The following is a 25,412-nucleotide window of genomic DNA, read 5'->3' on the forward strand; positions in this document are numbered from 1 at the left end:
GCTGCTGCTGAAAGGAGCACGTCCCGCAGCGAGCAGACGACGGAAGGAGGCTACTGCCTCCCCACCGGCGCCCGCCTCCAGCCCAGCCGCACCCGCCCCCGCAGCCGGATGTTGTGATTTCTCTCCTCCCACCCTCACGGCCGCCTTCGGCTTCTACTGCCTTATAAGGCAGCGCTACAATCCCAAATCGTTGAGGTTTCGTTCACACCCATTATACAGGTGGGGAGCTGAGCCGCTGGGCGTTGAGTGGCTGACTGCACGCCGAGACTACAGGAAAACAAGTCCCAATTTTTTGCAGCTCATCAACGCAGTTTAGTTCAATATCTCACTTCCTCCTCCCCATCCCTTTTCCCACAGCAGGAAACAGAGGCTTGCCCAGACTCGGTGATTAAGGATCAACCGGATTCAACTAAGTGTCTTTGATCCACATTCATCCATTCCTGCAAAAATACAGCTACTGTGCCAGGCTCCCAGCCAGGTGCCGGATATAGTGGTGACAGAAAAAACAATTAAACTCTCAGTGCTTACGTGCTAGGCGGGAAGAAAGGTGGTAATAACCCTGTAAGTGAGCACAATAATGGGTGGTTTTAGAATGACGCGTGCTGCTAAAACAAAAGATCTAGGGATATAGCTTTGTGGTAGAGCGCGCTTGGGATGCCCAAGCCCAAGTTCATTAAAGAGACCAGAATGGATCTCAAGATGTGACATTTGAGAAGATCCAGCCGAGGCTTTGCACATAAAGTAAGTTTAGCCAGGGGAAAAAATGTGGGCGGCTTCAGAGTTCAGTGGTCTGAGGTGAGACAAGAAGCAAGGGTGTCAGCTAGGTCGTGGAAGGTATTGTGGCTTACAAAGAGGGGTTTGTTCAATGATATATGAAGTCCACAGACGGGTTACTTGTACTTACAGACGATAGCTCTGACTAGTGACTATTAGGCACCAAAGACTGTTGTGTCCAGATGAGATCCGAGGGCTGGGGGAGAATGGGCTCATTTGAAGTTTTGGTGGCATGGAGGATGCAAAGAACCATCTGGCCAAAGAAGACTATGCATTCTCAAGGATCTGTAAAGGTGACTGCTGAAATGACTTATCTGGTAAAGGCACCTTTGGCCAAGCCTGACTAAATATGAAGACCTGATTTTGATCCGGGGTTCACATGGTGGAAGAGGCCAATCAGCTCTGCTTGTGTTCTACCTACACACAGTCAATTAAGTAGTTAATATAAGTAAAGAAATGCATTTAAACCAGTGCAGCATGAAGAAGGATCTGTAGAGGAGGGAAGGGTGGCTGACTTATGTAGCACCCAAGGGCAGAGCGTCTGTGCAGTTTATGGGTGGGGATTGGGGAGATTGAGAGGTGCATAAAATGAGGTTAGCATCTTGGATGAAGCCTGGATCAAAGAGGTCCTCAGACTTCATTTTGAGGGTGCTGTGGAGTCATGGAGCCAGATTTTTAAGTAGAAGAGTATATTTGCTTTGCTAAGGGGCTCCAGGTTGCTCTGTAGAGGTGTGTTATGAAAGGCAGGCACTCTGGTTTGGTTCCCTCTGGGAGGAGTCCTAGGAGATACAGAGGCAAGCCCTGAAACAGACCAGAGAAAGGAAAACGTTTTACCCTCTTGAGGCCCTGGTAGCATGACATGTTTCCAAGCAGATCTTTGAAGCCAAGGAAGGAACCAACGCAAGACAGCTGGAGGTCAACTTGCAATTCATTGTGGGAGCAAAGCAGGGGTGGAGGGTCAGGAGAGAGGACAGAGGTGTTAAGCCCCCTCTTCCTGGCATGGGAAATTCAACAGAAGCTGTCCAGTCTCTTCCAAGTCTTCTTAAATTACCCAGAGTCTGGTTTGCAACCTAGTATTTGTCTAAGACAGGGAGTAGACTTTTTGGGATAAACCTTCAGCAGAATGGTGGTACCCTGGGGTCGCAGCAGCCAGGTCATGTGAACAAGTGACTTGAGAGCATCATTGAGCTGGAATTAACAGGAGATGAAGAGAAGATACCAGTCACAACTCCCAGGTTTTAGAGATGGTTGATTGGTTTGTTTATTATGTGCATAGGTGTTTTGCCATGGGTGTCAGGTTCCCTGGAACTGGAGTTACAGACAGTGATGAGCTGCCATATGGGTGCTGGGAATTGAGCCCAGGTACTTCTGGAAGAGCAGTCAATGCTCTTAACTGCTGAGCCATCTCTCTAGCCCCTAGAGATGTTTTTAAACAAGGGAAATTTGCCACCACCCTTATGTGTTGAGTGACTTTTCCTGGGAAGATATAAACAGACATCTATTCATCTGAGATCGGTCACTAACAGCAGACCATAAACACGGTCCTACCCAGTTCTAGCCTCATGAGCTAATGGCTAATTACATCACAGGTGACTCAAAGGCAGATGAATCACCTAGAAGCCCATCAGCATGAGTGAGGACTTGGGAAAACTGCATACCTGGAGCTCCCTGCCCAGTGTGAAGGTCGCTCCACTGAAGTTCCTTCTCCTGGAGTTGTTTTCTGCTTACATTACCCTGGGAATCCTGAAACTGTCTAAGCTTCCTAAGAAGAGGTCTCATTAGCTTGTGTTAAGTTGGACGAAATAATCACACGACAATGCAAGAGGCACATTTCCTGGAATCTGACTACAGAAATCATTGCACTCAGGCCAAAGAATAAACATTCAGGGTTATTGATTGCACCATTATCCAAAAAGCTGCACTAATTGAGTAAGTAAAAGTTGGTCGTTTCTTGTAATGTATTGTATAGCTTCTCCCTCTGCCCTCCCTCCCTTCTTTCCTTTCTATCTGTTTCCAACAAGCTCTTGCTATTTGTCACCCAGGCTGGTCTTGAACTCTGACAGCAAGCAATCTTGCTTTAGTCTCCCTAGTAAGGACTATAAGTATATGCCATGGCACCAAACAGGTTGCTTATTTTTATTTATTTTTTATTTTATTGGTTTTTCAAGGCAGGGTTTTTCTGTGTAGTACTGGCTGTCCTGGAACTCACTCTGTAGTAGTCCAGTGTGGCCTCGAGCTCAGAGATCCACCTGCCTCTGCCTCCCAAGTGCTGGGATTAAAAGTGTGTGCTACCACCGCCAAGCTAGGTTCCTTTTTAAAACTACCAACTGTGTTAGATGTGTGGCCCACACCTTTAATCCCAGCACTTGGGAGGCCAAGGCAGGCAGATCTCTGTAAATTCAGGGCCAGCCTTGGTGCAAAAAGTGACATCCAGGCCATCCAGAGTGATGTAGAGAGACCTTGTCTCAAAAAACCAAAACAAACAAACAAAAAAAACAAATAACCTGTCCTTGTCATTCTCTTGTTCAGAACCTTCTGTGAGCTATGGTGGACAACCTCTAAGGTGTCCCTGGCCCCAACCATCTTTGCCTTCTGGCATCCTTACCCTAATATCCCCACCCCTGAATGTGGCCTGAGTTCAAATGAAAACAACACAGCAAACATGACATGTCATTGCAAAATCGAAGTCACCGAATGATGAGGCTTTCAGTTTCATTTCCGGTGCCCAAAATACTCAATGAAATAAAATGCAATAAATAAAAGAAACTCTAAATTCCTGCAGATGGCCTACAAATGTGTTATTTGATCTGGGCCCTGTTTTTCCCTCCACTGTCTGTAGTCCTTGATTGGTGCACACAAGTAGCTACACCATATACACTTGCTGTGGGATGATCCTTCTGTACACTATGAAAATGTGTTGCTCTCTGTTAATAAATAAAGCTGCTTTGGTCTATGGCAAGGCAGTATAGAGCCAGGCAGGAAATCCAAGCAGAGATACAGGAGAAGAGGGGCAGAGTCTGAGACACACCAATCAGCTGCTGAGGAAGCAGGGCATGTAAAAAATGACGTAACACTTGCCCGGTGGTGGCACACACCTTTAATCCGAGCACTTGGGAGGCAGAGGCAGGCGGATCTCTGTGAGTTTGAAGTCAGCCTGGTCTACAAGAGCTAGTTCCAGGACAGCTTGGACTGTTAAACAGAGAAACTGTGTCTTGAAAACAACAACAACAACAACAAAAAATGAGGTAGCAAGCCATGAACTATGTGGCAAAGCATAGATAAAAAAAAATATGGGTAATTTAAATGTAAGAACTAACTAATAATAAACGGAACAATTGGCAAAGCATTTATAAGTAATATTAAGCCTCTGGGCAGTTATTCCGGAACTGGTGGGTGGGAGAGAAATTTCTGATTATACACATTCCTCCCTGCAACCCTGGAACGCACATCTCAGTACGGTAGCCACCAGCCACATGTGGCTGTCAACATTAAAATAAAAACCAGAATCCAGTTCCTCAGTCCCCCAAAGCCATATTTTGTGTACTAGTAGTTGGTACAGTTTCCATCAGGTTGAGCTGTTTGGAGGAAGGATAGCTTCTGTGGCTTCTGCCTTGGCAAAGGCTTCACTGTGGCAAGCAGTGTGACTGGGGAACAGTGATGCCAGCTACACGATGTGGAGGATGGTAGGTGGAGACCTTCTGATTCCTCAACTGCCTTTGAACAAGTCTATCTGTAACCGCTTGAAACCTAGGCCCAAGTCCCTACTGAAGAGGAATGTTAGTAGGTATGGCACAGGGCTATAATCCTACTTGGAAGTCTGGGGCAGGAGGGCTTAAAGTTCAAAGCCAACCTAAGTTATACAGACAGACCCTCTCTTGAAGAAAAAGAATATTTTTTAAAAGAACAGGCTCTCTGTGTGTTTGTGAGTATGGTATCAAACATCCTGAATAAAATGTGTTTCTCCATCCTGTGAGCCGCAGCCCAGCTTTGCCAAGACAGAAGCCAAGACACAGAGAGGGTATGCCCTGGTCTGTCTGCTCTGTCTACAGCAGGCACTGGAAGGGAACCAAATGCTCAGAGGGACAGAGGACAGGTGTGTGGCAATTGCCGGGAGAGTGTGGCCATGTGGTAAAACTTTTCTGTTAGCTCCTCCAGTGGGTTAAACAGTGACAGGCTCTGCCTCCCGTGTGTTCCCACCTCAGCATCTCAGTGAATATGCCCATTATTGGCAGTATCCACCCTTTTCTAAGGAGCCCTGAAGATCAAGGTTCAGAGAGGCTGACCCTTGACCCAGCAGCATGGGCAGGCATTGGCCTCAACAGGACCTAAGGCCACCTCCCTGACTCCTGTGGTTTTCACCCTGCTCCCAGGTCAGTGTTTTATCTTCTTGCTACTTATTTACACAGTGGATCATAAAGAGGTTGTTTTGTTTTGATTTCAGAAACTTCCTTGCTTCATAACTCTTGCATCAATTAAGACTTTTGGTTTTAAATAAAATTGGCATAGTCAAAAAGGCATCTACTGCCACGTTGTTGTAGTGTGTAACAAGAAGCCACAAGAGTCTGTTAAGGGTTCTTAAGAATTTATTTAGTTATAAAATAGGGGTAAAAGGCTGGGAGGTGGTGGTGTATGCCTTTAATCCCGGCACTCAGCAGCAGAGGTAGGTGGTTCTCTGTGAGTTCGAGGCCAGCTTGGTCTACAGAGAGATTTCCAGAGTTCCAGGACAGGCTCCAAAGCTAATCAGAAAAACCCTGTCTCAAAAAAAAAATAGGTGGCGAACAATGAGGGCTGATGAGACGCCAAGGACAATGGCACGCGGTTTTGATCCTACGCAATGTGCTGGCTTGGTGGGAGCCTAGCCAGTCTGGATGTTCACCTTCCTAGATATGGATGGAGGGGGGAGGACCTAGGACGTACCACAGGGCAGGGAACCCTGACAGCTCTTTGGACTGGAAAGGGAGGGGGAGAGGAGTGGGGGGAAGGGGAGAGGGGTGGGAGGAGGGGGAGAAGAGTGGGAGGAGGGGGAGAAGAGTGGGAGGAGGGGGAGGGAAATGGGAGGCTGGTGGGAGGAGGTGGAAATTTGTTTTTTTTCTTTTCTTTATCCTCCTTTTATCAATAAAAAAAAAAAGTGAAAAAAAAACAAAACAAAACAAAAAAAATAGGAGTAAACACTCACTAATACCGAATGGTTTGGATGCCACCACTCAGCCAGCGTCCGGTCGCTCTGTCCAGGGGTTAAGAGCAAGTTGTCTGCTCCTCACCGACCACCCAAGAGAGTGCGGGAGCAGGAGAGGGCAAGGCCATCTCCCTAAGATTATAAACTGTCATTCCACAGATAAGACCACTCTCTAGGATTCATAATCCTCAAAAGTCATTGACTAAAGGGATTGAAATCCCACAAGAGCTGTTAATCCCAGCACTTGTTTTTTTTTTTTTTTTTTTTTTTTGTTTTTCGAGACAGGGTTTCTCTGTGGTTTTGGAGCCTGTCCTGGAACTAGCTCTTGTAGACCAGGCTGGTCTCGAACTCACAGAGATCCTCCTGCCTCTGCCTCCCAAGTGCTGGGATTAAAGGCGTGCGCCACCACCGCCCGGCCTATCCCAGCACTTGGTAGGCAGAGGAAGGAGGATCTCTGTGAGTTCAAGACCAGCTTGGTCAATTAAGCAAATTCCAAGACAGCCAGGGCTACACAGAGGAAACCCTATCTCAAAAAAATAAAAACAAAACAAACAAAGGCATCTACCTTTCAAAGCACCTGTAAGAAACAGATAGTGGTTCTGAACTCAGGTGTCTCGGAAGCTTTGGTTTTAAATGCTATCACTCAAAAATCTCTATCCCACATATGACTCCAGTTTTAGGGGTTTTGTTTGGTTTTGGTTTGGCAGTTCTGAGGAAAAGCCCAGGGCCTCAAACATTTTAGATAAGTCCTCTGCCCCTGATCTCCCCAACCTTCTCCTCTGCTTGTTGTGGAATATTACTTTAACTGTGTAAAGATGTGTTACATTGTTTATTCTGCCGAATATTACTTTAACTGTGTAAAGATGTGTTACATTGTTTATTCTGCATTTGTCTAATGAGGCAAAGGTGTTGCTTTACCTGTCTAAGGTATCTGATTGGGCTAATAAAAAGCTAAATGGCCAATAGCTAGGCAGTAAAGGGAGAGGCGGGGCTGGTTGGCAGAGAGAATAAGTAGGAGGAAGAATCTAGGCTAATGAAAGGGGAGGGGAGGATGAGTGAGACCAGGGAGCCAGCCAGTCAGGAAGCCTCCAGCCAACTAAGCACAGAGTCGGATGTACAGAATGAAAGAAAAGTAAGAAGCCCTGAGGCAAAATGTAGATGACATAGATGACGAGAAACAGGTTTAATTAAGTTATAAGAACCTGCAAGAAACAAGCCTAAGCTAAGGCAGACTGTCCGTAACTAATAGTAAGTCACCATGTCATGGTTTGGAAGCTGGTTGGCGGCCCAGAAGAAAGACTGCTATATCTGCGCTTAATCTGTTGTGCTTATTCTCAAGCATGTTCTCTGTCTGAGATGTTAAAAAGGATGTCAGCATCTCCGAGTTAACAAACATATGTACAAACCTCGGTAGACAGACAAATGTACACCCCTCCACAGACAGACAGACAGACAGCTCTCTAGCTTGACAGGCTCCAGCACCTGGACCACCTTTCATTTCCAGAAGTCAAAGAAAGAGCTGTGGAAATGAAGATGGGGAAGTCTGAAAGTTCAGCCGTGGGCTGGAGAGCCAGCTCAGTTGGTCAAGGGCCTATTGCTCAGGCGTGAGGACCTGTGTTCAGATCTCCAACATTCATTCAAAAAGCCAGGGGTGGCAGCACCCATCTGTAACCCAGGACTGAAGAGGCAGAGAGAGCAGGGTCTCTGGAGCTCACTGGCTAGCCTCCATGAGCTCCAGGTTCACTGAGAGACCATGTCTGAAAGAGAAGGACAGAAGGCCTGGAGAGAAATTTTCTCAGTTAAAAACACTTGCTGTTCCTGCTGAGTTCAGTTCTCAGCACCCATGGCAGGCAGCTCACAGCCAACTGTGACTCTAACTACAAAGGGCCTGATGTCCTCTTCCGGCCTCTGCAGATGCCCTCACACAGGCACATAAGCATACACAGACATTAAAAAACAAGGCGGCAGCCAGGTAGTGGTAGTGCATGCCTTTAATCCCAGCACTAGGAAGGCAGACGCAAGTGAATCTCTAAGTTCGAGGCCAGCATAGTCTACAAAGTGAGTTCCAGGACAGCCAAGGACACAGAGAAACCCTGTATCAAACAAACAAACAAAAAAGCTAAGGTAGGAAGCTGGGCAGTGGTGGCACACACCTTTAATCAAGGCATTCAGAAAACAGAGGCAGGAGGATCTCTGTGAGTTTGAGGCTGGCCAGCCTGGCTTATATAATGAGTTTCAGAATAGCCCAGGCTATGTAGAGCTACCCTGTCTCAAACAAACAAAACCAAGCAATAACAACAAAAATAAACAATAAGAAAGAAAGAAAATAATTGAGGAAGATATTTGATATCTCTCGGTGGTGGCACATGCCTTTAATCCCAGCACTCGGAGGCAGGAGGATCTCTGTGAGTCAGAGGCCAGAGGCCAGCCTGGTCTACAGAGCTAGTTCCAGGACAGCTAGGGCTGTTACTCAGAGAAATCTTATCTCGAATAACCAAAAAAAAAAAACAATAAAAAAATGTGACATCAACTTCTGGCCTCCACGGACCCAGGAACATGCACATCACACACACACACACACACACACACACACACACACACACACACAGGCTGGGGGTGGGGTATAGACATGCACTGTATAACTGTTTTAGTTGACAATGAAAATGAGCTTCGTGCACAGTGCAGTTGGGGACCTCTTTAGATTCTGTGAGCAAGTGACTCAGTGGCCATCTTAGCTTGCAAAAGGACAGTCTGCAGCATTCCCATAAATACTGTCACCCAACAATGCATTTCTCTGGGGATGTGTCCCTGTCATGTGACACATGATACGGTCAGACGGTGGAATAAACAGACGTTGGTGCTGCTGGTCAGGCCTGCCACAAACAGAAGAGAGAGAGAGAGAGAGAGAGAGAGAGAGAGAGAGAGAGAGAGATCAACCCTGCAAACAAAACCCTCTGTAAACAAAAAGGAATCCACTAGAAAGCTCTCACAGAGTCAACTGGAAGGAATACGTTTGGAAATGGGAGTTGCTAAGGGCCCTGGGAGGACTGGGAAGCAGGAAGCACAGGGCTATTTGGGAGCGGTTGGTGGCCTGCGTTTGTCGCGTCATACCCAGGCCGTCATACCCAGGCCGCTCCACCCGTCTGCAGTGGCTACTGTTCGTCACAGCTCTCCAATCTAGCTCCGAGATAACTGCTCTAACCCAGCTGTGGGAATTCCCCTTAGTCTTGATAGAGATGGTTTCAGGGTGCTATGTGACCCAGGAATGCTAATGACTCATGAAGAGAGCCTGCTCGCAATGCAGTTCTTCTTCCCTCCCCCACTCTCCTCCCTTCCTTTCTTTTTCCTGTGTGTGTGTGTGTGTGTGTGTGTGTGTGTGTGTGTGTGTGTGTGTGCACGCATGCATGTGCACTTGCTATGGTGGAGGTCAGGGAACAGCTTGCGAGAGCCAGTTCTCTTCATCCACCATGTGGGATCTGGAGACCAAACTTGGGACGTTAGGGTTGGTGGCAAGCGCCCTTCCTACTGAGCTGTCTTGGGAGCCCTGCTTCAGCTTTCTGGAGAGGATCTTGATCCTCTTGCCTCTGCCTCCCGTGTGCTCCCCCATATCCAGCTTCTGCTTAGCCCTTTGGTGGAGCCGCCCTCATTTCTCAGAAGCAACTAGAAGGGACAGCACTTCTTCACCTGAGCAGCCCTGAGCTTAGACGTGATTCTCAGAACTGTGGGAGCTGTCATGTGACCATGAAGGAAGTCAGCCTGAAGATTTTCATACTGAGGGCCAGAGAAACCAGATAAGAATCAACTCATAACGGATCAAAGCCTGTAACAGAAGACCTACAACTTTGATATTGTTAAAGGAGAATATAGGTTAGACTCATATGGGCATAGGCAAGGACTTCCTGAAAAGGACGCCAAATAACACAGGAAATATACCAAAAACTGATAACGAGATTAAGTGAAATTAAAAGGTTTCTGAAAGTGGGGTGGTGGTGTCACATGCCTTTAATCTCAGCACTCAGGAGGCATAAGCAGGCAGATCTTTGAGTTCAAGACCAGCCTGGTCTACAGAGTGAGTTTCAGGATAGCCAGGGCCACACACAGAGAAACACTACCTCGAAAAGCAAAACAAAAGAAAAAAAGAAAGCAAAGAAAGTTTCTGCATACCAAAGGAAACAATCCCCAGAGTGAAAAGACAGTCACCAAATGTTGCCAACTGTATATCAGAGAGGGAATTACTATCCAAGATACATAAAGAGCTGCAGAGACCCCCCCACCAGTGAACAAGCCATCTAGTCTGCAAATAAATGAACAATTGTCAAAAGAAACATGGAAATGGTCAAAAGTATATGGGAAAATACATGCTACTACAGAATATAACAGTTTCTTTTCTTTTCTTTTTTTGGTTTTTTGAGACAGTCTTTCTCTGTAGCTCTGGATCCTGTCCTGGAACTAGCTCTTGTAGACCAGACTGGCCTCGAACTCACAGAGATCCACCTGCCTCTGCCTTCCGAGTGCTGGGATTAAAGGTGTGCACCACCACTGCCCAGATATAACAGTTTCTTTTATGACTCAGTTTATTTAAATAGCTTAAGCTTAACAAAGTTAGCAAAGACAAAGAGGCCAGACATAAATTCTTTTTTTTTTTTTTTTGAGACAGGGTTTCTCTGTAGCTTTAGAGGTTGTCCTGGAACTAGCTCTTGTAGACCAGGCTGGCCTCGAACTCACAGAGATTCACCTACCTCTGCCTCCCGAGTGCTGGGATTAAAGGCATGTGCCACCACCGCCCGACACAGACATAAATTCTTAACATAAACAGACCTTAGGTAAGGAGAGACATTCTCTAAGCCAGTGGTTATCAGCTTTCCAGGTGCTTTAGCCCTTCAGTATGGTCCCCATGTTGTGGTGACCCCCCATGTTGTGGTGGCCCCCATGTTGTGGTGACCCCCCAATCACAAAATCATTCCCGTTGCTTTTTCACAACTGCGATTTTGCCATTGTTATGGATCTCAAAGCAAACATTCAACATGCAAGTGGTCCTGGGCTACCCCTGTAAAAATGTCCTTCAACTGCAAAGGGTTGAGGCTCAGGTTGAGAAGCTGCTCCAAGCTCTTTGCCAGACTGTGTAGGTTGGTGTCTTGCTGCATCGTAAGACAGAAACGTCCCCATTTTGGGTGTTTAGTATTTGGTGCTCATAGATATGACCTTAATTTCTAGCCTTTTATTTATTTTAAAGTTCAAATATCAATAATGTAAAACATTTTATAAATTTAAAATGTCCAATGGCCTTAAAATTTAAATATTTTTGAAACTATTTTTTGAGAAATTTGTAGTTTTCCCAATTTTCTGTAAAACTCTAAAAATTTCCTCTTAAAGTTTAAAATCTCTCAACTATGTGTTCCTGCAATATCAAAAATAATGGACTTTTTTTTTTTTAACTTCACGAGGGAGAAAATAGGGCAAACTCTGCATAAGGCAAAATCAAGCTCCAACACTGCAAACCATCCAAAGCCCAATTTCTGGGGACTCATTCACAATCCTTTTGGTGTTCTCAGGCGGCTTGGATCACCTCTTTAGCCCCACCCTTGGCAGTATATACATAACCTGCCTTTTAGATCTCAGCCTGCTCCATTTCATCATGGCAGGTGCTTCTGTGACTATTACAGAAGGTCTACCCACCACTGCAGCTGGGCTCTCTTTAGGAGCTCTGGTCCTGCTACGTGTTTGCAAGCCTCAGCTGTTCCCCAGGACCCCTTCATGTCTTAAAAACCATTATCGCCTGGGTGATTCTTCCATTACAAAGTTGGGCTGCCAGTAGAAGATACATTCTTGCATATGAGAGCAAGGAGGTGCAGCTTTGATACCTTATTAAATAACAGTGCTTTTTTTAAAATATTTATTTATTTATTATGTATACAATATTCTGTCTGCGTGTATGCCTGCAGGCCAGAAGAGGGCACCAGATCTCATTACAGATGGTTGTGGGCCACCATATGGTTGCTGGGAATTGAACTCAGGACCTTTGGAAGAGCAGGCAATGCTCTTAACCACTGAGCCATCTCTCCAGCCCCATAACAGTGCTTTTTAATCCTATCTTTTGTAAACCTTATTTTCGGGACAGAACAGGAATTATCATACAAAAATTCACCTTAGGGGCTGGAGAGATGGCTTAATAGTTTAGGGCTCTCAGTGCTTTTCCAGAGGTCCTGAGTTTTCAATTCCCAGCAACCATATGTGGCTCACAACCATCCATAATGAGACCTGGTGCCCTCTTCTGGCCTGCAGACAGACATACATAAAGAACACTTTAAATCAGTAAATTAATAAATCTTTTTTTTTTCTTGGATTTTTTGAGACAGGGTTTCTTCATAGCTTTTTTGGTTCCTGTCCTGGGACTAGCTCTTGTAGACCAGGCTGGCCTCGAACTCACAGAGCTCGGCCTGCCTCTGCCTCCCGAGTGTTGGGATTAAAGGCATGCGCCACCACCGCCCGGCTTTAATAAATCTTTTTTAAAAAGTGTTTAAAAAATCTGCCCTGCCGGGCGGTGGTGACACACACCTTTAATCCCAGCACTCGGGAGGCAGAGGCAGGCCGAGCTCTGTGAGTTCGAGGCCAGCCTGGTCTACAAGAGCTAGTTCCGGGATGGGCACCAAAGCTACAGAGAAACCCTGTCTCGAAAAAACCAAAAAATAATCTGCCCTAATCCAAAATAACGTGGAGACCGTAAGAGGATTTTGCCAATGTCGTTGGACATTGTGGCACATATTAGGGAGACTGTAGCAGGAGGATCACAGATGGAAGACCAACCTGAGAAACATAGCGTCTTAGAAGGAAAGAATTTGCAAATGTAATTAAGAGTCCTATTGGTTGACATCATGATAGCATGTGTGTGCGTGCGTGTGTGCATGTGTGTGCATGTATGTGTGCATGTGTGTATATGTGTGTGCATGCGTGTGTGCATGTATGTGTGTATTTCTTTTGAGACAGCATCTGTCTACATAGCCCTACTGTCTTGGAACTCACTATACACACCAGGCTGGCCTCAAACTTACCGAGACCCACCTGGCTCTGCTTCCTGGGACTAAAAGCATGTACCGCCATGCCTGGCTCTGTAAGAGTATCCTTGATGGCCTGGCCTAATCAGATAAGCCGTGAAAAAGGACCAGAATCTTCCTGGCAAAGCAGGCACAAAGTGTGAAGCAATTCATCACAGGGGCATTCTCTGATACTGATTCTTTTTTTTTCTGTTTATTTATTTATTTTAATTTTTTTGTTTATTTTTTTAGTTGTTGAAAAAAAATTTTTTCTGCCTCCTCCCCGTTTCCCATTTCTCTCCCCCTCCTCCCACACATCGCCCCCTCCCCCACTCCCCCTTCCCCTCTCCCCTCTGATACTGATTCTGTTTTGTTATTTTTTAAATTAATTTATTTATATTATATAATATTTTACCTGCATGCATGCCTGATGCCCACAGAGGCAGTCAGAGCTCCTGGACTTGGAGTTCCAGAGAGTTCTGAGTTGTCATGTAGGTGTGGGACTAGAACCTGGATCCTTTGGGAGAGCAGCAAGTGCCCTTAACTGCTGAGCCATTCTTCCAGTCCCGATGCTGGCTTTAAAGGAAGCAGGTGACCAGAAATGTAGGAGTCACATGTAGCCTGTAGTTGACGGCCAAGAAAGAAGTGGGGACATCTGTCCTGCGGCCACATGGAGGTGATTTCTGAAGGGACTTGTGAGGGGATGCCCCTTCAGAGTGGGAACTCAGCCTGAACTTCAGTTTTTTGACAGTCTGGGTAACTCTAACCCTGAACACCAACTGTTTACCTGTGGGTTTGTGCAGCCATGAATGTGGTTTTAGGGGGACATTGTTTTAGGGTGCTCAGCGTGTGGTAATTGGTTATACAGCAGAAGAAAACAGCATGCTTTCTGATAGACTGTAAGACTGTGCAGTAGGAGCCTTCTCCTCAGCCAGCTCCCCAGTTGCTAGGATGCCACGTCATGGTTCTGCCAGGCTTTCCGTAAAGCCTGTGCCCCTCGGACCCAGGAGGGAGTTTGACCTTTCATGCTTCAGTGAACTTTGCCCAGACCTATTGATCTGCCCTCCTGGGCAGGCAGTGGGACCATCGACGACAACATGAGGGCTCTGTGGCTCCTGGGGTCCCTGCTGATGAGCCTGGATTTGACACTTTCGGTGAGGGCTGTGGACGCTAGGATTGGACCAGGATGGTACCGAGGGGTCCCTGTCCCAGCTCTGGCCTCTGCCTATCACCTGATAGTTCAGGTGACTGGGAGACGTGTGTGGGGGAAGGCACGGCCAGCCCAGCAGGCCCAGACAAAGGAGAGAGCAGCCCACACTGGGGGATATGACAACACAGGCTACATTTGTAGGGGAGACAATGGGAAGAGGGAGGAGGGTCAAGTCTTGTGAGGAAATCCTGTGCTTTGGGGAGGTGGAAGGAGGTTGGGGCCTAGCATAGGATCAAGGAAATTCTGATGCTCCTGCCTGCTGTCCTCTGTAGGCTCCACCATGGAAAGGACCTAAGGAAATCAAGCACGGCCCTGACGAGCCCACTGTGGGTAAGTGATGGGCTCTTCTTCCTAATCTACACTGGCGGGGTTGAGTGTGCTTTAGCCTGTGTGGTCTATGCAGCCTCAGGCCTCTGGCAGAGGAGGGATCCTGAGTAGAGCTGTTCAGAAGACCTGCAGACCTGAGTAGTGCCTACAGATCCATAGCAAGCTGTATGCTCAGAGGTCTGTACTGGATGCCTCTCTTAGAGCCTGGCAGGTGCTTGGTGGCGGTGGCGTGGGGCGGTTTGCTATGGGTGCCATCACACCTGGACGCTCACCAGTCTTCTTTAGTGTCCCCGTATTCCCCCCTTTTCCTTACAACACCTCTGGAAGATGTCAGTCATCACTGATGGAGCTCAGACCCTCCGTGGTGAGGTGATGGGAGCCAGATCAGGGCTTCAGACTCGCCCAAGGTCACAAACACCCTGGTTGCCTGCAAACCCTCCCTTTCTCACTTGTGAATTTCCTGTGTGGGCTTCGCGTTCCCCGTCTGTAAAACTAGACAGGTAATAGTGAGTCCCTCAGGGTTGCTGCTAAGGAGAAAGGAGTCGCTGATCCTGGTAAAGCGGTCACCCAAAGGCAGGAAAATGCCTCTAAAGCCTCAGCTCTGACTTAGCCTAGGGCTGTAGCTCACCCGTAAAGCACTTGCCCGACAAGTACACAGCCCTGGGTTTGAGCCGCAGCACAAAATGATAAGAAGTTCCTAACTCTTAGAACACTCCACTTAGGTGATGAACCCTACCCTGGTGAGCTACATCTGGTGAGGCCAAGCTGAGGCTTGCGGCATGATGCCTCACAGTGAGGCCCAACACAGTGTGAGCCTCTAACCTTCCTCCCAACCTCATACTAAGCCAAACAGCTGCTGCCCCTTTCAACCTGACCCAGCAGTGGTCCCCTGCCCAAAGGTCCAGGCTCCTTGTCTTTTGTTGCCTTGTTGCTCAACGCCACTAAAAACAGACTTGCAGCAAATGTTTGTTGACTGTGTCCTAGGCGCTGGGCTCAGTGGTCCCAGCACTGCCACTGTCACTCATCCTCCAAAGTAGATAGCTCTTCTTTTTGAGATTACAATCCTATTTCCCCTTTCCCTTTCCTCCCTCCAACACAGTTATTTTTTCTAATTAATTATATTCTCTATAGCAGATTCGCAAATTCTATGAGGTTCCCGTGGACCTCTGACTGCGACATTTTCATCAGTTACCGACATGTAACCGTGTTTCATGTGTGATTCTGTTCAAAGGCATCATATTCAGTGTGCATGTTGTTGCTCCCTCAGCCCTGACCTCTTGGCCAATAGCACGGTTACCGCCTGCCTGAACAAGGCATCTCTGACTCAGTTTCTCCCTAAGGTCCAAGACAGCTTCTTGTGGCAGGAGCTCTAGATAACACTTCAGCATGCGCAGAAGCATATCTTCCCTTCTTTTTCTTTGAAGTTCTGGGGATTGGTGCTAGGCAAGTGCTTGACCGCTGAGCTAAAACCCTAGCGCTCTTTAAAAAAAAGAAAGGAAGAAAAAAAAACTGGGCTGGGCATGGTAGCACATTCAAAAAACAAAATAAAAGCTGCTGGGCAGTGGCAGCACACGCCTAATCCCCCTAATCCCAACACTCAGGAGGCAGAGGTAGGAAGATCTCTGTGTGTTTGAGGCCAGCCTGATCTACAGAGTGAGTTCCAGGGCAGCCAGGACTGTTACACAGAGAAACCCTGTCTCAAAAAACAGAGAGAGGAGAGGGGGGGGGAACAGAGAGAGAGAGAGAGGATGGGAGGGAGGGAGGGAAGGAGGGAGGGAAGGAAGGAGGGAGGGAAGGAGGGAGGGAAGGAGGGAGGGAGGGAGGGAGGGAAGGAAGGAAGGAGGGAGGAAAAATATCGTGCTACATGGATGTCGGGAAGGATATTCAGGGTAAGAGCTGAAAGAGGGCAGAGCGCTGCCTTGTTGGGTTTCGGCTGGGTGTGTGTGTGTGCACATTTTTACTGATGCATACAGTTTCATTAAGACCATGGAAGACTGCAAGGGCTTGGTAGTTTGTTTGGTTTTTGTTTTTCCTTGTGATATCGTGCACATGTTAGGCAAACACTACTGCTAATCTATACCCTCAACCTGAATCACAAATATTGGTTTACGGGTTACAAAGAAATTCTTACACAAGGCAGGCAGATTTGCACACACAAAGCCCGGGAACCATGAGGATTGACGGTCCTATTACTGTTGCCATTTTACTAATGAGTCAAAAAAACGGTAAGTGGGCTGGAGAGATGGCTCAGCGGTTAAGAGCATTGCCTGCTCTTCCAAAGGTTCTGAGTTCAATTCCCAGCAACCACATGGTGGCTCACAACCATCTGTAATGAGGTCTGGTGACCTCTTCTGGCCTGCAGACAGAATATTGTATACATAATAAATAAATAAATAAATAAACAAACAAATAAATAAATAAATATTAGTTTTAAATTTTTTTTATAAAAACGGTAAGTGACCTAAATGTTTATTAAGTGGCAACTTTGTGACAAGCTCTTGGGTTTCAGACTTGACCCGAGGGCACAGAGCTTGTGAGGGTTTGAGGCAGAAAGCCATTCCACCTGTTTGACTCTGGAAGACTGTTCTCTAAGCGGGGTGCAGTCTTGGATGTAGAGTGCTCTCTTTGAGGACTCTTCTCTCTCCAGCCAGGCCCTATGAAGCACAGCATGGGCAGCTGGGCATAGGGTAGGCTTCAGAGGTGTGTTATTCCCACAGTTCTCACCGTTGATGGGAACCTCTGCCACTTTCCCTTCCTGTACCACCGCCGTCTGCACCACAGATGCATCCACAAAGGCGGGCCGGGCCGGTCCTGGTAAAATTTCTCATGGGGGTTGGAGGAGGGGCCTAGAGAAAACGGATTCTGCCTGTCTATCATCTGCCTAAGAATTGTGTTTGGGCAAAAGGGTGCACGTGTGTGTGTGTGTGTGTGTGTGTGTGTGTGTGTAAGCGTGTGTGTGCGCTAGTCAGCCTTCAGGCAAAGCAGAGAAGTCTCGTTTGTTTCCCCAGGTGTGCTATCACTCCTAACTTTGACCAGGACCAGCAGTGGGGATACTGCTTGGAGCCCAAGAAGGTGAAAGGTACTGCATGCAACCCATGGCCCAAGGCCGTCTCCTGCCCTTCACTCTATTCCCACCCACCTACTAGGTATCATCAGACCCCACACACTTGGGATTCTGGGTCCAGCCTCTTCCCTTCTCCTACAGCATCCTTTCAAAGGTCAGAGGGAGAATTCTGGGAAAAGAGACCACCATTTTACAGATGAGTTTAAGGACCGGAAACTTGGGGTTCCATGGTTTTATGACAAGCAAGTTCAGGCTGGGGCTTGACCCCTTCACGTGTCACTCAGACTCCCTGTTCTTCCTTCCGGTGTCTGTCTGTCTCTCAGACCACTGCAGCAAACACAACCCCTGCCACAAAGGAGGGACGTGTGTGAACACCCCCAATGGCCCCCACTGTCTCTGCCCAGAACACCTTACTGGGAAGCATTGCCAGAGAGGTAAGGGGAGCTGCCTGCCCAAAAGAGGTCCCTGGAACCCTAGAAATTTGCATGGTCCCACTGTCCTCTTTTTGTCCTCCAGAAAAGTGCTTCGAGCCTCAGCTTCTCCAGTTCTTCCACGAAAATGAGATATGGTTTAGAACGGGGCCAGCAGGTGTGGCCAGGTGCCAATGCAAGGGTCCTGGCGCCCACTGCAAGCCGCTGGCCAGTCAGGGTAAGTGAGTGTGTAGCGACTGTGGGGAGGAGGGCAGAAAGTCAGGAGCCCCTGGTAGGAGGCTGGGTGGCATGGTATGCCCAGGTTTGGAACAGTGTGCACCTTCCCCTAGCCTGCAGCACCAATGTGTGCCTCAATGGGGGCAGCTGCCTCCAGGTGGAGGGTCACCAACTGTGCCATTGTCCTGCGGGCTACACTGGACCTTTTTGCGACTTAGGTGAGTGGGGTTCTATGTGGAAAAGACTTAGGGGAGGTGAATAAGGGAGAATGGAAAAGTGAACCAGAGGGCACCAACAGAGCCATCCCCTGATTGCAGGGAGTCCCCTCTCTTCCTAGATAGTAAGGCGACTTGCTACGAGGACAGGGGACTCAGCTACCGGGGCAAGGCTGGAAACACTTTATCGGGGGCGCCATGTCAGCGGTGGGCCTCGGAGGCCACCTACCGGAACATGACTGCGAAGCAAAAGCTAAGCCTAGGCCTGGGACACCATGCCTTCTGCCGGTTCGCTGGAAGGGACTGGGCAGGTCAATTTGCTTCCCCTTAGGGCCCTCAGGGGCTCTCCTTACAACAGTGTTCCCTCTTGAGATTGCAGGAATCCGGATAATGACATGCGCCCATGGTGCTACGTCTGGAGGGACGACAGGCTGACCTGGGACTATTGCGACCTGGAGCAGTGCCAGACCCCAACCCAGGCACCTCCTCGAGTTCCCCCTGAGCATCAGGACCTGCCGGTGCCCCAGCCTTCCACACTGCAGAAGCCTCAGCCCACGTCCCAGGCGCCACCTCTGTCCCACGCGCTAGATGGTTAGGCAGAGGAGGGGGTCCCGGCCCAGAGGATGTGGGCTCTGCTTATTCCAGGCAGCCTGCCGAGGGTGTCCCTGGCCTCAGCTAATCTTTCCTTCCACAGCCTCGCCTGAGCGTCAGAATCATGTGTCCAGGATCAGCTCAATGGGCTGCGGACAGCGGTTCCTCAAGCGACTGTCCCCGCTCAGCCGCATAGTGGGCGGATTAGTGGCTCTGCCTGGGTCTCACCCGTACATCGCTGCGCTGTACTGGGGCGACAGCTTCTGCGCTGGCAGCCTCATCGCCCCCTGCTGGGTGCTGACTGCGGCTCACTGTCTGCAGAACCGGCAAGCGCCACCCTCGGGCCTTAGCCGCTCTACTGTACCTACACCCTACTCTCCTCTCATCCCGCACTTTTCGAGCTCCCCCGGGGGGTTGAAAACAGGGGCGCCCCCAGAACGTCTGTATCCAGCCTAAGCACTTTGTCTCCCACCCGACCGCAGGCCAGCGCCCGAGGAGCTGACGGTGGTGCTCGGTCAAGATCGCCATAACCAGAGCTGCGAGCAGTGCCAAACGCTGGCTGTGCGCTCCTACCTCCTTCATGAGGGCTTCTCCCCCATCACCTACCAGCACGACTTGGGTGGGGTGACCCTGCAGGAATAGAGAGAAAAATGGGGAGGGTTGGGGTCCCAGGGTTGGGGCCCCAGGTCGCCGTCTAACCCTTCCCTCTTGTGGTAGCTCTGCTGCGCCTGAAGGAAACCGAAAACAACAGCTGCGCGATCATGTCGTCCTACATCCAGCCCGTGTGCTTGCCCATCAGCGAGGCCCCACCCTCGGAGACAGTGCTCTGCGAGGTGGCCGGCTGGGGTCACCAGTTCGAGGGTAAGCACAGCGGTTGGGAGCTGGCTGGAGATTTTTGGCTGAGTGCTCACTTTTCGTGGCCTCCGATGAGCCTGGGTACTCGTTTCACTGACCTGACAATTTTGAAAAAAACAAAAACAAACACAAAAACCCATGCAGGGGCCCTTGTCTCTGAAGCATGACTTCCCCAGAATCTAGAATTCGCTGTCGAGGTTCCCAAATCCCTTTGGGTTTGTCCTCGTTTGCTTTCTATTGTGACGATAAACACCATGGCCAAAATCAGCATAGGCGGGAAAGACTTTGTTACTTATAAGGCTGCATGCAGTCCACCATGGAGGGGGGAGGGGGGCCCGAGGCAGGAACTGAGGTAGAGAGCGGGAAGGGACTTGCGGCCTTGCTCTCAGCATCTTGCTTAGCTTTGTGTTTGCTGTTTGTTTGTTTGTTTTGTTTTTTTGAGTCAGGATTTCTCTGTAGCTTTGGATCCTGTTCTGAAACTAGCTCTTGTAGACCAGGCTGGCCTCGAACTCAGAGAGATAGATCCTCCTGCCTCTGCCTCCCCAGTGCTGGGTCGACTTCCTTTCTTACACAACCCAGACTCACTTGTTCAGGGATGTCATTGCCCATAGTAGGCTGGGCTCTCTTACATCAATCGTTAATCAAGAAAATGCCCCCATAGACATTTCCAAAGGCCAATCTTAAAAAGGCATCTTTTCCATTGAGGTTCCCGGATGTCATGTGGACAAAAAAGTGACCCAGCTCAGGATTATAGAGAGACTCCAACTTTCTCTTCTCTCTGGGCTCCAAGTTACAAAGGCTTTACTAGGACTTTGTCCCCATGCTGGAGCAATGGGGACAACTATTTTGGGAGCCAGGTTCTGAGACATTGCGTGGGAGAGGGTAAGGGGTGTCTTCCTGTTCATTCTAATCCCGGCTTCTCTGTGGGCCTCAGTTTCCTTGCCTGAGAAATTGTTACCGGCAGGTCCCTACCACTCAGGCTTGCTGTGAAGGAGCCAAGTCAGGGTAGGTGTGGAACTGCCTGGTAGCCCGGCCCACGCAGCAAGCTTAGGTCCTCATTTGCAGGGGCGGAGGAATACGCCGATTTCCTGCAGGAGGCGCAGGTACCCTTCATCTCCCAGGAGCGCTGCTCCAACTCTGACGTGCATGGGGACGCCATCCTGCCCGGAATGCTTTGTGCTGGCTTCCTGGAGGGAGGCACAGACGCCTGCCAGGTCAGCCCTGGGGTCCTGGTTGGTACTTTAACCCTACCTGTCCACCACAGAACAAGAGCGATGAGCTTGCTTGTCCCCGACCCAGGGTGACTCCGGGGGTCCTCTGGTGTGTGGAGAAGGGGCTGCAGAGCAACTGCTCACCCTGCGAGGTGTCGTCAGCTGGGGCTCCGGCTGTGGTGACCGCAACAAGCCCGGAGTCTACACAGACGTAGCCTACTACCTGGCTTGGATCAAGGAGCATACAGATTCCTAACTAACCAGGGTTAGTCCTTCCCGCGTGTGTGCCCCTGGAGTGTGAGGGTTCACTATGGTATGATGGACACAGTGGAGATAGTGCCCAGGTAGCATGCGCACAGAAATTCAATAAAGTGCTTTGATAATGTTCCCCAGAGTTCCCTCTTGAAACGCCAAGAGAGAAAAATGGTACACCCATTCCCTCACTGCCTGGGCAAGATCTTAGATCTCTTGTCCAGGCCACCAGGCTTTCTTGGCCTCACTTTGAGCCAATCCCTGTACAAGGAGGTGGCCCATTCTGTTTACACAGTAACAGGTTCTCAGCCTGACACCTGGGGGAGATTCTGGAGTCAGCGTTCAAGCCCACCTGAGATCAGTAAACTGGACCCTCTAGGCAGAAGGCAGTAGCGAGATGTTTGAAAACGGCAGGCGATTCCACACACAGTCAAAGCTGAAAGGCATTATTAGGAGTGCTCCAGACCGGGCTGGAGGTGTGGGTAGTGGTAGCTGAGCATGTGTGATGTCCTGGCTTAGATTCCAGCACCACCTTTTAAAAAAGGGTGTTTGGGGGTTGGTTTGTTTGTTTTATTTTTTGAACTTTGAGCCTGGCATGGTGGTGTGAGCTGGTGGCAAGGGCTGTCTAAGGCTACGAGAGCCGGGGTGGGAGCCAGCAATTCATAAGCCTTCGGGGACACCGTGACTCTTTAGGTGTGGTTAGAGGGCTCCCTTACAGGACAGGTCTAGCTGTCCAGACTAGCACCTTTCTTGCTCTTAAAAATGTCATTTATTTGTTGATTTCTGGAGACATGTCTTCCCTGTGCTGAGATGGCAGGCCTGCGCCATCTCACCTGGTTTGTGTGGTGCTGGGGGGTCCATCCCAACACTTGGTGCATCATTGGCAGGCACTCTGTCCACGTCACTCAACTGACTGAGCTACAGTCCTAGTCCTTACACCCATCTCTTTTATATGGGGGCTATTTCCCCTTTCATTTTTGGATACAGCATCTTACTATGTAGCTCTTGGCTAGCCTGGGACTTGCTATGTAGAGTAGGCTAGCCTTGAACTTACAGAGATCTATTTGCCTCTGCCTTCTGAGTTCTGGGATTAAGTGTGTGCCACTATGTCTGGCCCTTTAAAAAGCAAGAAAAAAATTGTGGTTTGTGTGTGTACAATGTGTTTGAGTGTGTCACAGTGTTGTGTGGTAGTCAGGACAACTCTGTGGAGTCTGTGCTCTCCTGCCTTTATGTGGGTTCCAGGGATGACGCTTAGGCCACCAGGCTCACAGGGCAAAGCACCCTTACCTTCTGAGCCATTTATATTAATAGTTTAAAAAGTTATAATTTCAAGATTGTGTGTGTGTTTTTGAGACAGGGTTTCTCTGTGTAGCCCTGACTGCCCTACAACTGGCTTTGTAGACCAGGCTGGCCTCGAACTCACAGAGAATCACCTGCCTCTGCCTCCTGAGTGTGGGGATCAGCTAATTTTAAGATTTTTAGTTATGTGTTTGTGTGGTTCTATGACTATGAGTGCAGGTGCGCAAGGAGAGCAGAAGGGGGCAGCAGTGAGCTGCTTTACCTCTGTGCTGTGACTTGAACACTAGTCCTCCGCGTGAAAAACTGTTCCTGCTGGGTGGTGGTGGCACAAGCTTTTAATCCTAGCACTCAGGCAAAATAATAATAATAATAATAATTGTTTTTGTTTTTTCTTTTTCGAGACAGGGTTTTTCTGTGTAGCCCTAGCCGTCCTGGAACTTGCTTTGTAGACCACCCTGGCTTTGAACTCACAGATTTTTCTGCCTCAGCCTGGGATTAAAGTGCTGGGATTAAATATGCGCACCACCGTGCCCGCCTTTTTTTTTTTTTTTAATCTTAATGTATGTCTGTGTGAGCTTGCCCAGAGAGGTCAGAGTTAAGGCCCTTGTATGTCAACAGAAAAGCAGTGAGTGCTCTTAACGCCACCCCTCCAGGCCCCCACCCATCTTCCCTTTCCTCCTACACGCTCCTTTTAGAACTGCCCCCCCCCCCAACTCCAGCGCCCTCACATTCTCCACCTAAAGAGATGTTCTGTGACGTTTGCCCCACGTCACAGCCCCGCCCGGCGAACTTCACGGAGTAGAGCCGGTGTTCTTAGCTCTCGGTCCTGCGGGTCACCTCCTCTAGCGCAAGCGCAAGGAATAGGGGGCGGACTCTGAGCCGAGATGGGTGACTGGAAGGGCTACATCAGCGCGGTACTACGGGACCAGCGCATCGACGATGTGGCCATCGTGGGCCACTCGGACAACCGCTGTGTGTGGGCATCACGACCCGGGGGTCTGCTGGCGGCCATCTCCCCACAGGAGGTGGGTGTGCTCACCGGGCCAGACCGGCACACCTTTCTTCAGACGGGTCTGAGCGTGGCAGGCCGCCGCTGCTGCGTTATCCGTGACTTCCTGCTGGCTGAGGGCGACGGCGTACTGGATGCACGCACCAAGGGGCTGGACGGGCGTGCAATTTGCGTGGGCCACACGCCGCGGGCACTCCTGGTGCTGATGGGCAGACGAGGCGTGCATGGAGGCATCCTTAACAAGACAGTGCACGACCTGATTGGTGGGCTGCGGGAGCAGTGCTCCTAGCTGGACCGCCAGGCCACCCGTGGTGGTAGGAGGACCAGAATAAACCTTGAACGGACAGTTGTGGGTTTATCCTCTTGGTGAATGTGCGAGGACGTGCAAACAAGGAAACTAGTTTATGGGGAGATCCTTGCAGAACAAAGTAATCCTGGTGGGCTTCCAGGTCTCCTGTGCCCTGTCCATTCCTCTTGTGGTAGATGCCTTTGGTCTGGGTGTTATGGAACTGCCCCAGGTCCCTAAACACGTCACAGCTGAGAAAGCATACTGGGGTAGCAGGCTCTCAGATTTTACCTCAGGCTTTACTACCATTTTCTCATGGAATTTTCCACATATGTAGGCATAAAAATGAACGAAGTCATTCCCACCCACCCCCCTCCCCAGCACACACCAGCAGCCAAGGTCTGTGGGGTTTCAGGATGGCGTTGAGTGACCCTCACTATGTTGGAGATTGGCCCCAGGATACCAGTGGGTACTCAAATCTTAAGATGCTCTTGTATAAAATGACAGTGTTTGCAAAGAATCTACCTATAGCCCCTGGTGTGTGATCTCCAGGTGACTTATATACCTAATACACGTAAAAGCCATGTAGTTACTGTGCTGATTGGGTAAGGAATGCTGAGTTGTTTTTTTTTTTTTGTTGTTGTTGTTTTTAAATATTTATTCATTTATTATCTATATAATATTCTGTGTTCATGTATGCCTGCAGGCCAGAAGAGAGCAGGCCAGACCTCATTATAGATGGCTGTGAGCCACCATGTGGTCGCTGGGAATTGAACTCAGGACCTCTGGAAGAGCAGGCAATGCTCTTAACCTCTGAGCCATCTCTCCAGCCCCAGGAATGCTGAGTTTTAAAAAGGCCCATGTACGATCAGTAAAGACGGAACTTTAAACATTTCTCTCTCAACAGTTGGCAGAATTGGCAGAGGTAAAGCCCAGGTATACGAGGGCTAGCTGTATTTCTGCCCCCTGCTTGGCACAAGTATGGTGACTAGGTGACAGGATGCAGCTGACTGTTCTCAGAAAAGTTCTAGGGTCCCCAGGCGTCTGCATCCCACCACACACAGAGACCTCCGAGGTGGGTCCACCGCAGGCACATGTGTGAGCATTGTCATTGGGCATGGTCAGTCTTTTCTTCTGAGGCCTACAGGGAAGACATGTGGTACCCTCACCCACTGACCCTCACTCTGCAAGCCTCACTCCAGGGCACTGGGTGGCAGCCTCCTCCGTTGACCCCCACTCTGCAAGCCTGAGCTCCAGGACCCTGCATGGAAGAGGCAGGGCTGCAATGCTCAGGTCTGTTTAAGAGCTGCCTGGCTCATTCCCCAAAGGCATAGGACAGAGGTGGAGGGAGGATCTGTCCTCTGCCCTCTGTGACCAGGGTCAGACCTCGCTTGCCCACAGCTACCATCCTGCCCCGTTTTCCACTGGCCCCAGCAAGCCTCCGCTGGTCACTCACTCCGGAGCA

At 49.2% G+C, this 25,412-nt stretch overlaps 2 protein-coding genes across 3 annotated transcripts; both read left to right on the top strand.

The window, feature by feature from the left end:
- Positions 1-14,043: 14,043 nt before the first annotated feature.
- On the top strand, positions 14,044-23,182 carry F12 (coagulation factor XII). 2 transcript variants are annotated; one of them, XM_075969524.1, is made up of 15 exons: positions 14,044-14,135; positions 14,464-14,521; positions 17,236-17,332; positions 17,527-17,597; positions 17,906-18,016; positions 18,099-18,230; positions 18,343-18,447; positions 18,567-18,732; positions 18,824-19,035; positions 19,139-19,361; positions 19,518-19,654; positions 19,753-19,896; positions 20,956-21,104; positions 21,190-21,366; positions 23,054-23,182. In XM_075969524.1, the coding sequence occupies exons 1-14, from the start codon at positions 14,079-14,081 to the stop codon at positions 21,355-21,357; spliced, it is 1,830 nt and encodes a 609-aa protein (XP_075825639.1). In that variant the 5' UTR covers positions 14,044-14,078; the 3' UTR covers positions 21,358-21,366; positions 23,054-23,182. The 2 variants fall into 2 exon arrangements, with proteins under 2 accessions (XP_075825639.1, XP_075825640.1); XM_075969525.1 differs by having other exon boundaries at positions 23,058-23,182.
- Positions 23,183-23,325: 143 nt separating this feature from the next.
- Pfn3 (profilin 3) lies at positions 23,326-24,001 on the top strand. Its single transcript, XM_075969527.1, has one exon. It carries the CDS (start codon positions 23,537-23,539, stop codon positions 23,948-23,950), a length of 414 nt encoding a protein of 137 aa, XP_075825642.1. The 5' UTR covers positions 23,326-23,536; the 3' UTR covers positions 23,951-24,001.
- Positions 24,002-25,412: the final 1,411 nt, after the last annotated feature.

The sequence above is a fragment of the Microtus pennsylvanicus genome, chromosome 4 (genome assembly GCF_037038515.1).
Source record: "Microtus pennsylvanicus isolate mMicPen1 chromosome 4, mMicPen1.hap1, whole genome shotgun sequence".
NCBI lineage: Eukaryota > Metazoa > Chordata > Mammalia > Rodentia > Cricetidae > Microtus > Microtus pennsylvanicus.

Coding starts and splice junctions, on each gene's coding strand:
- F12 (XM_075969524.1), top strand. CDS start 14,079: ATGAGGGCTCTGTGGCTCCTGGGGTCCCTGCTGATGAGCCTGGATTTG. Junction 19,362..19,517: donor GCTCACTGTCTGCAGAACCG/GCAAGCGCCACC, acceptor ACCCGACCGCAG/GCCAGCGCCCGAGGAGCTGA. Junction 21,105..21,189: donor GAGGCACAGACGCCTGCCAG/GTCAGCCCTGGG, acceptor TCCCCGACCCAG/GGTGACTCCGGGGGTCCTCT.
- Pfn3 (XM_075969527.1), top strand. CDS start 23,537: ATGGGTGACTGGAAGGGCTACATCAGCGCGGTACTACGGGACCAGCGC.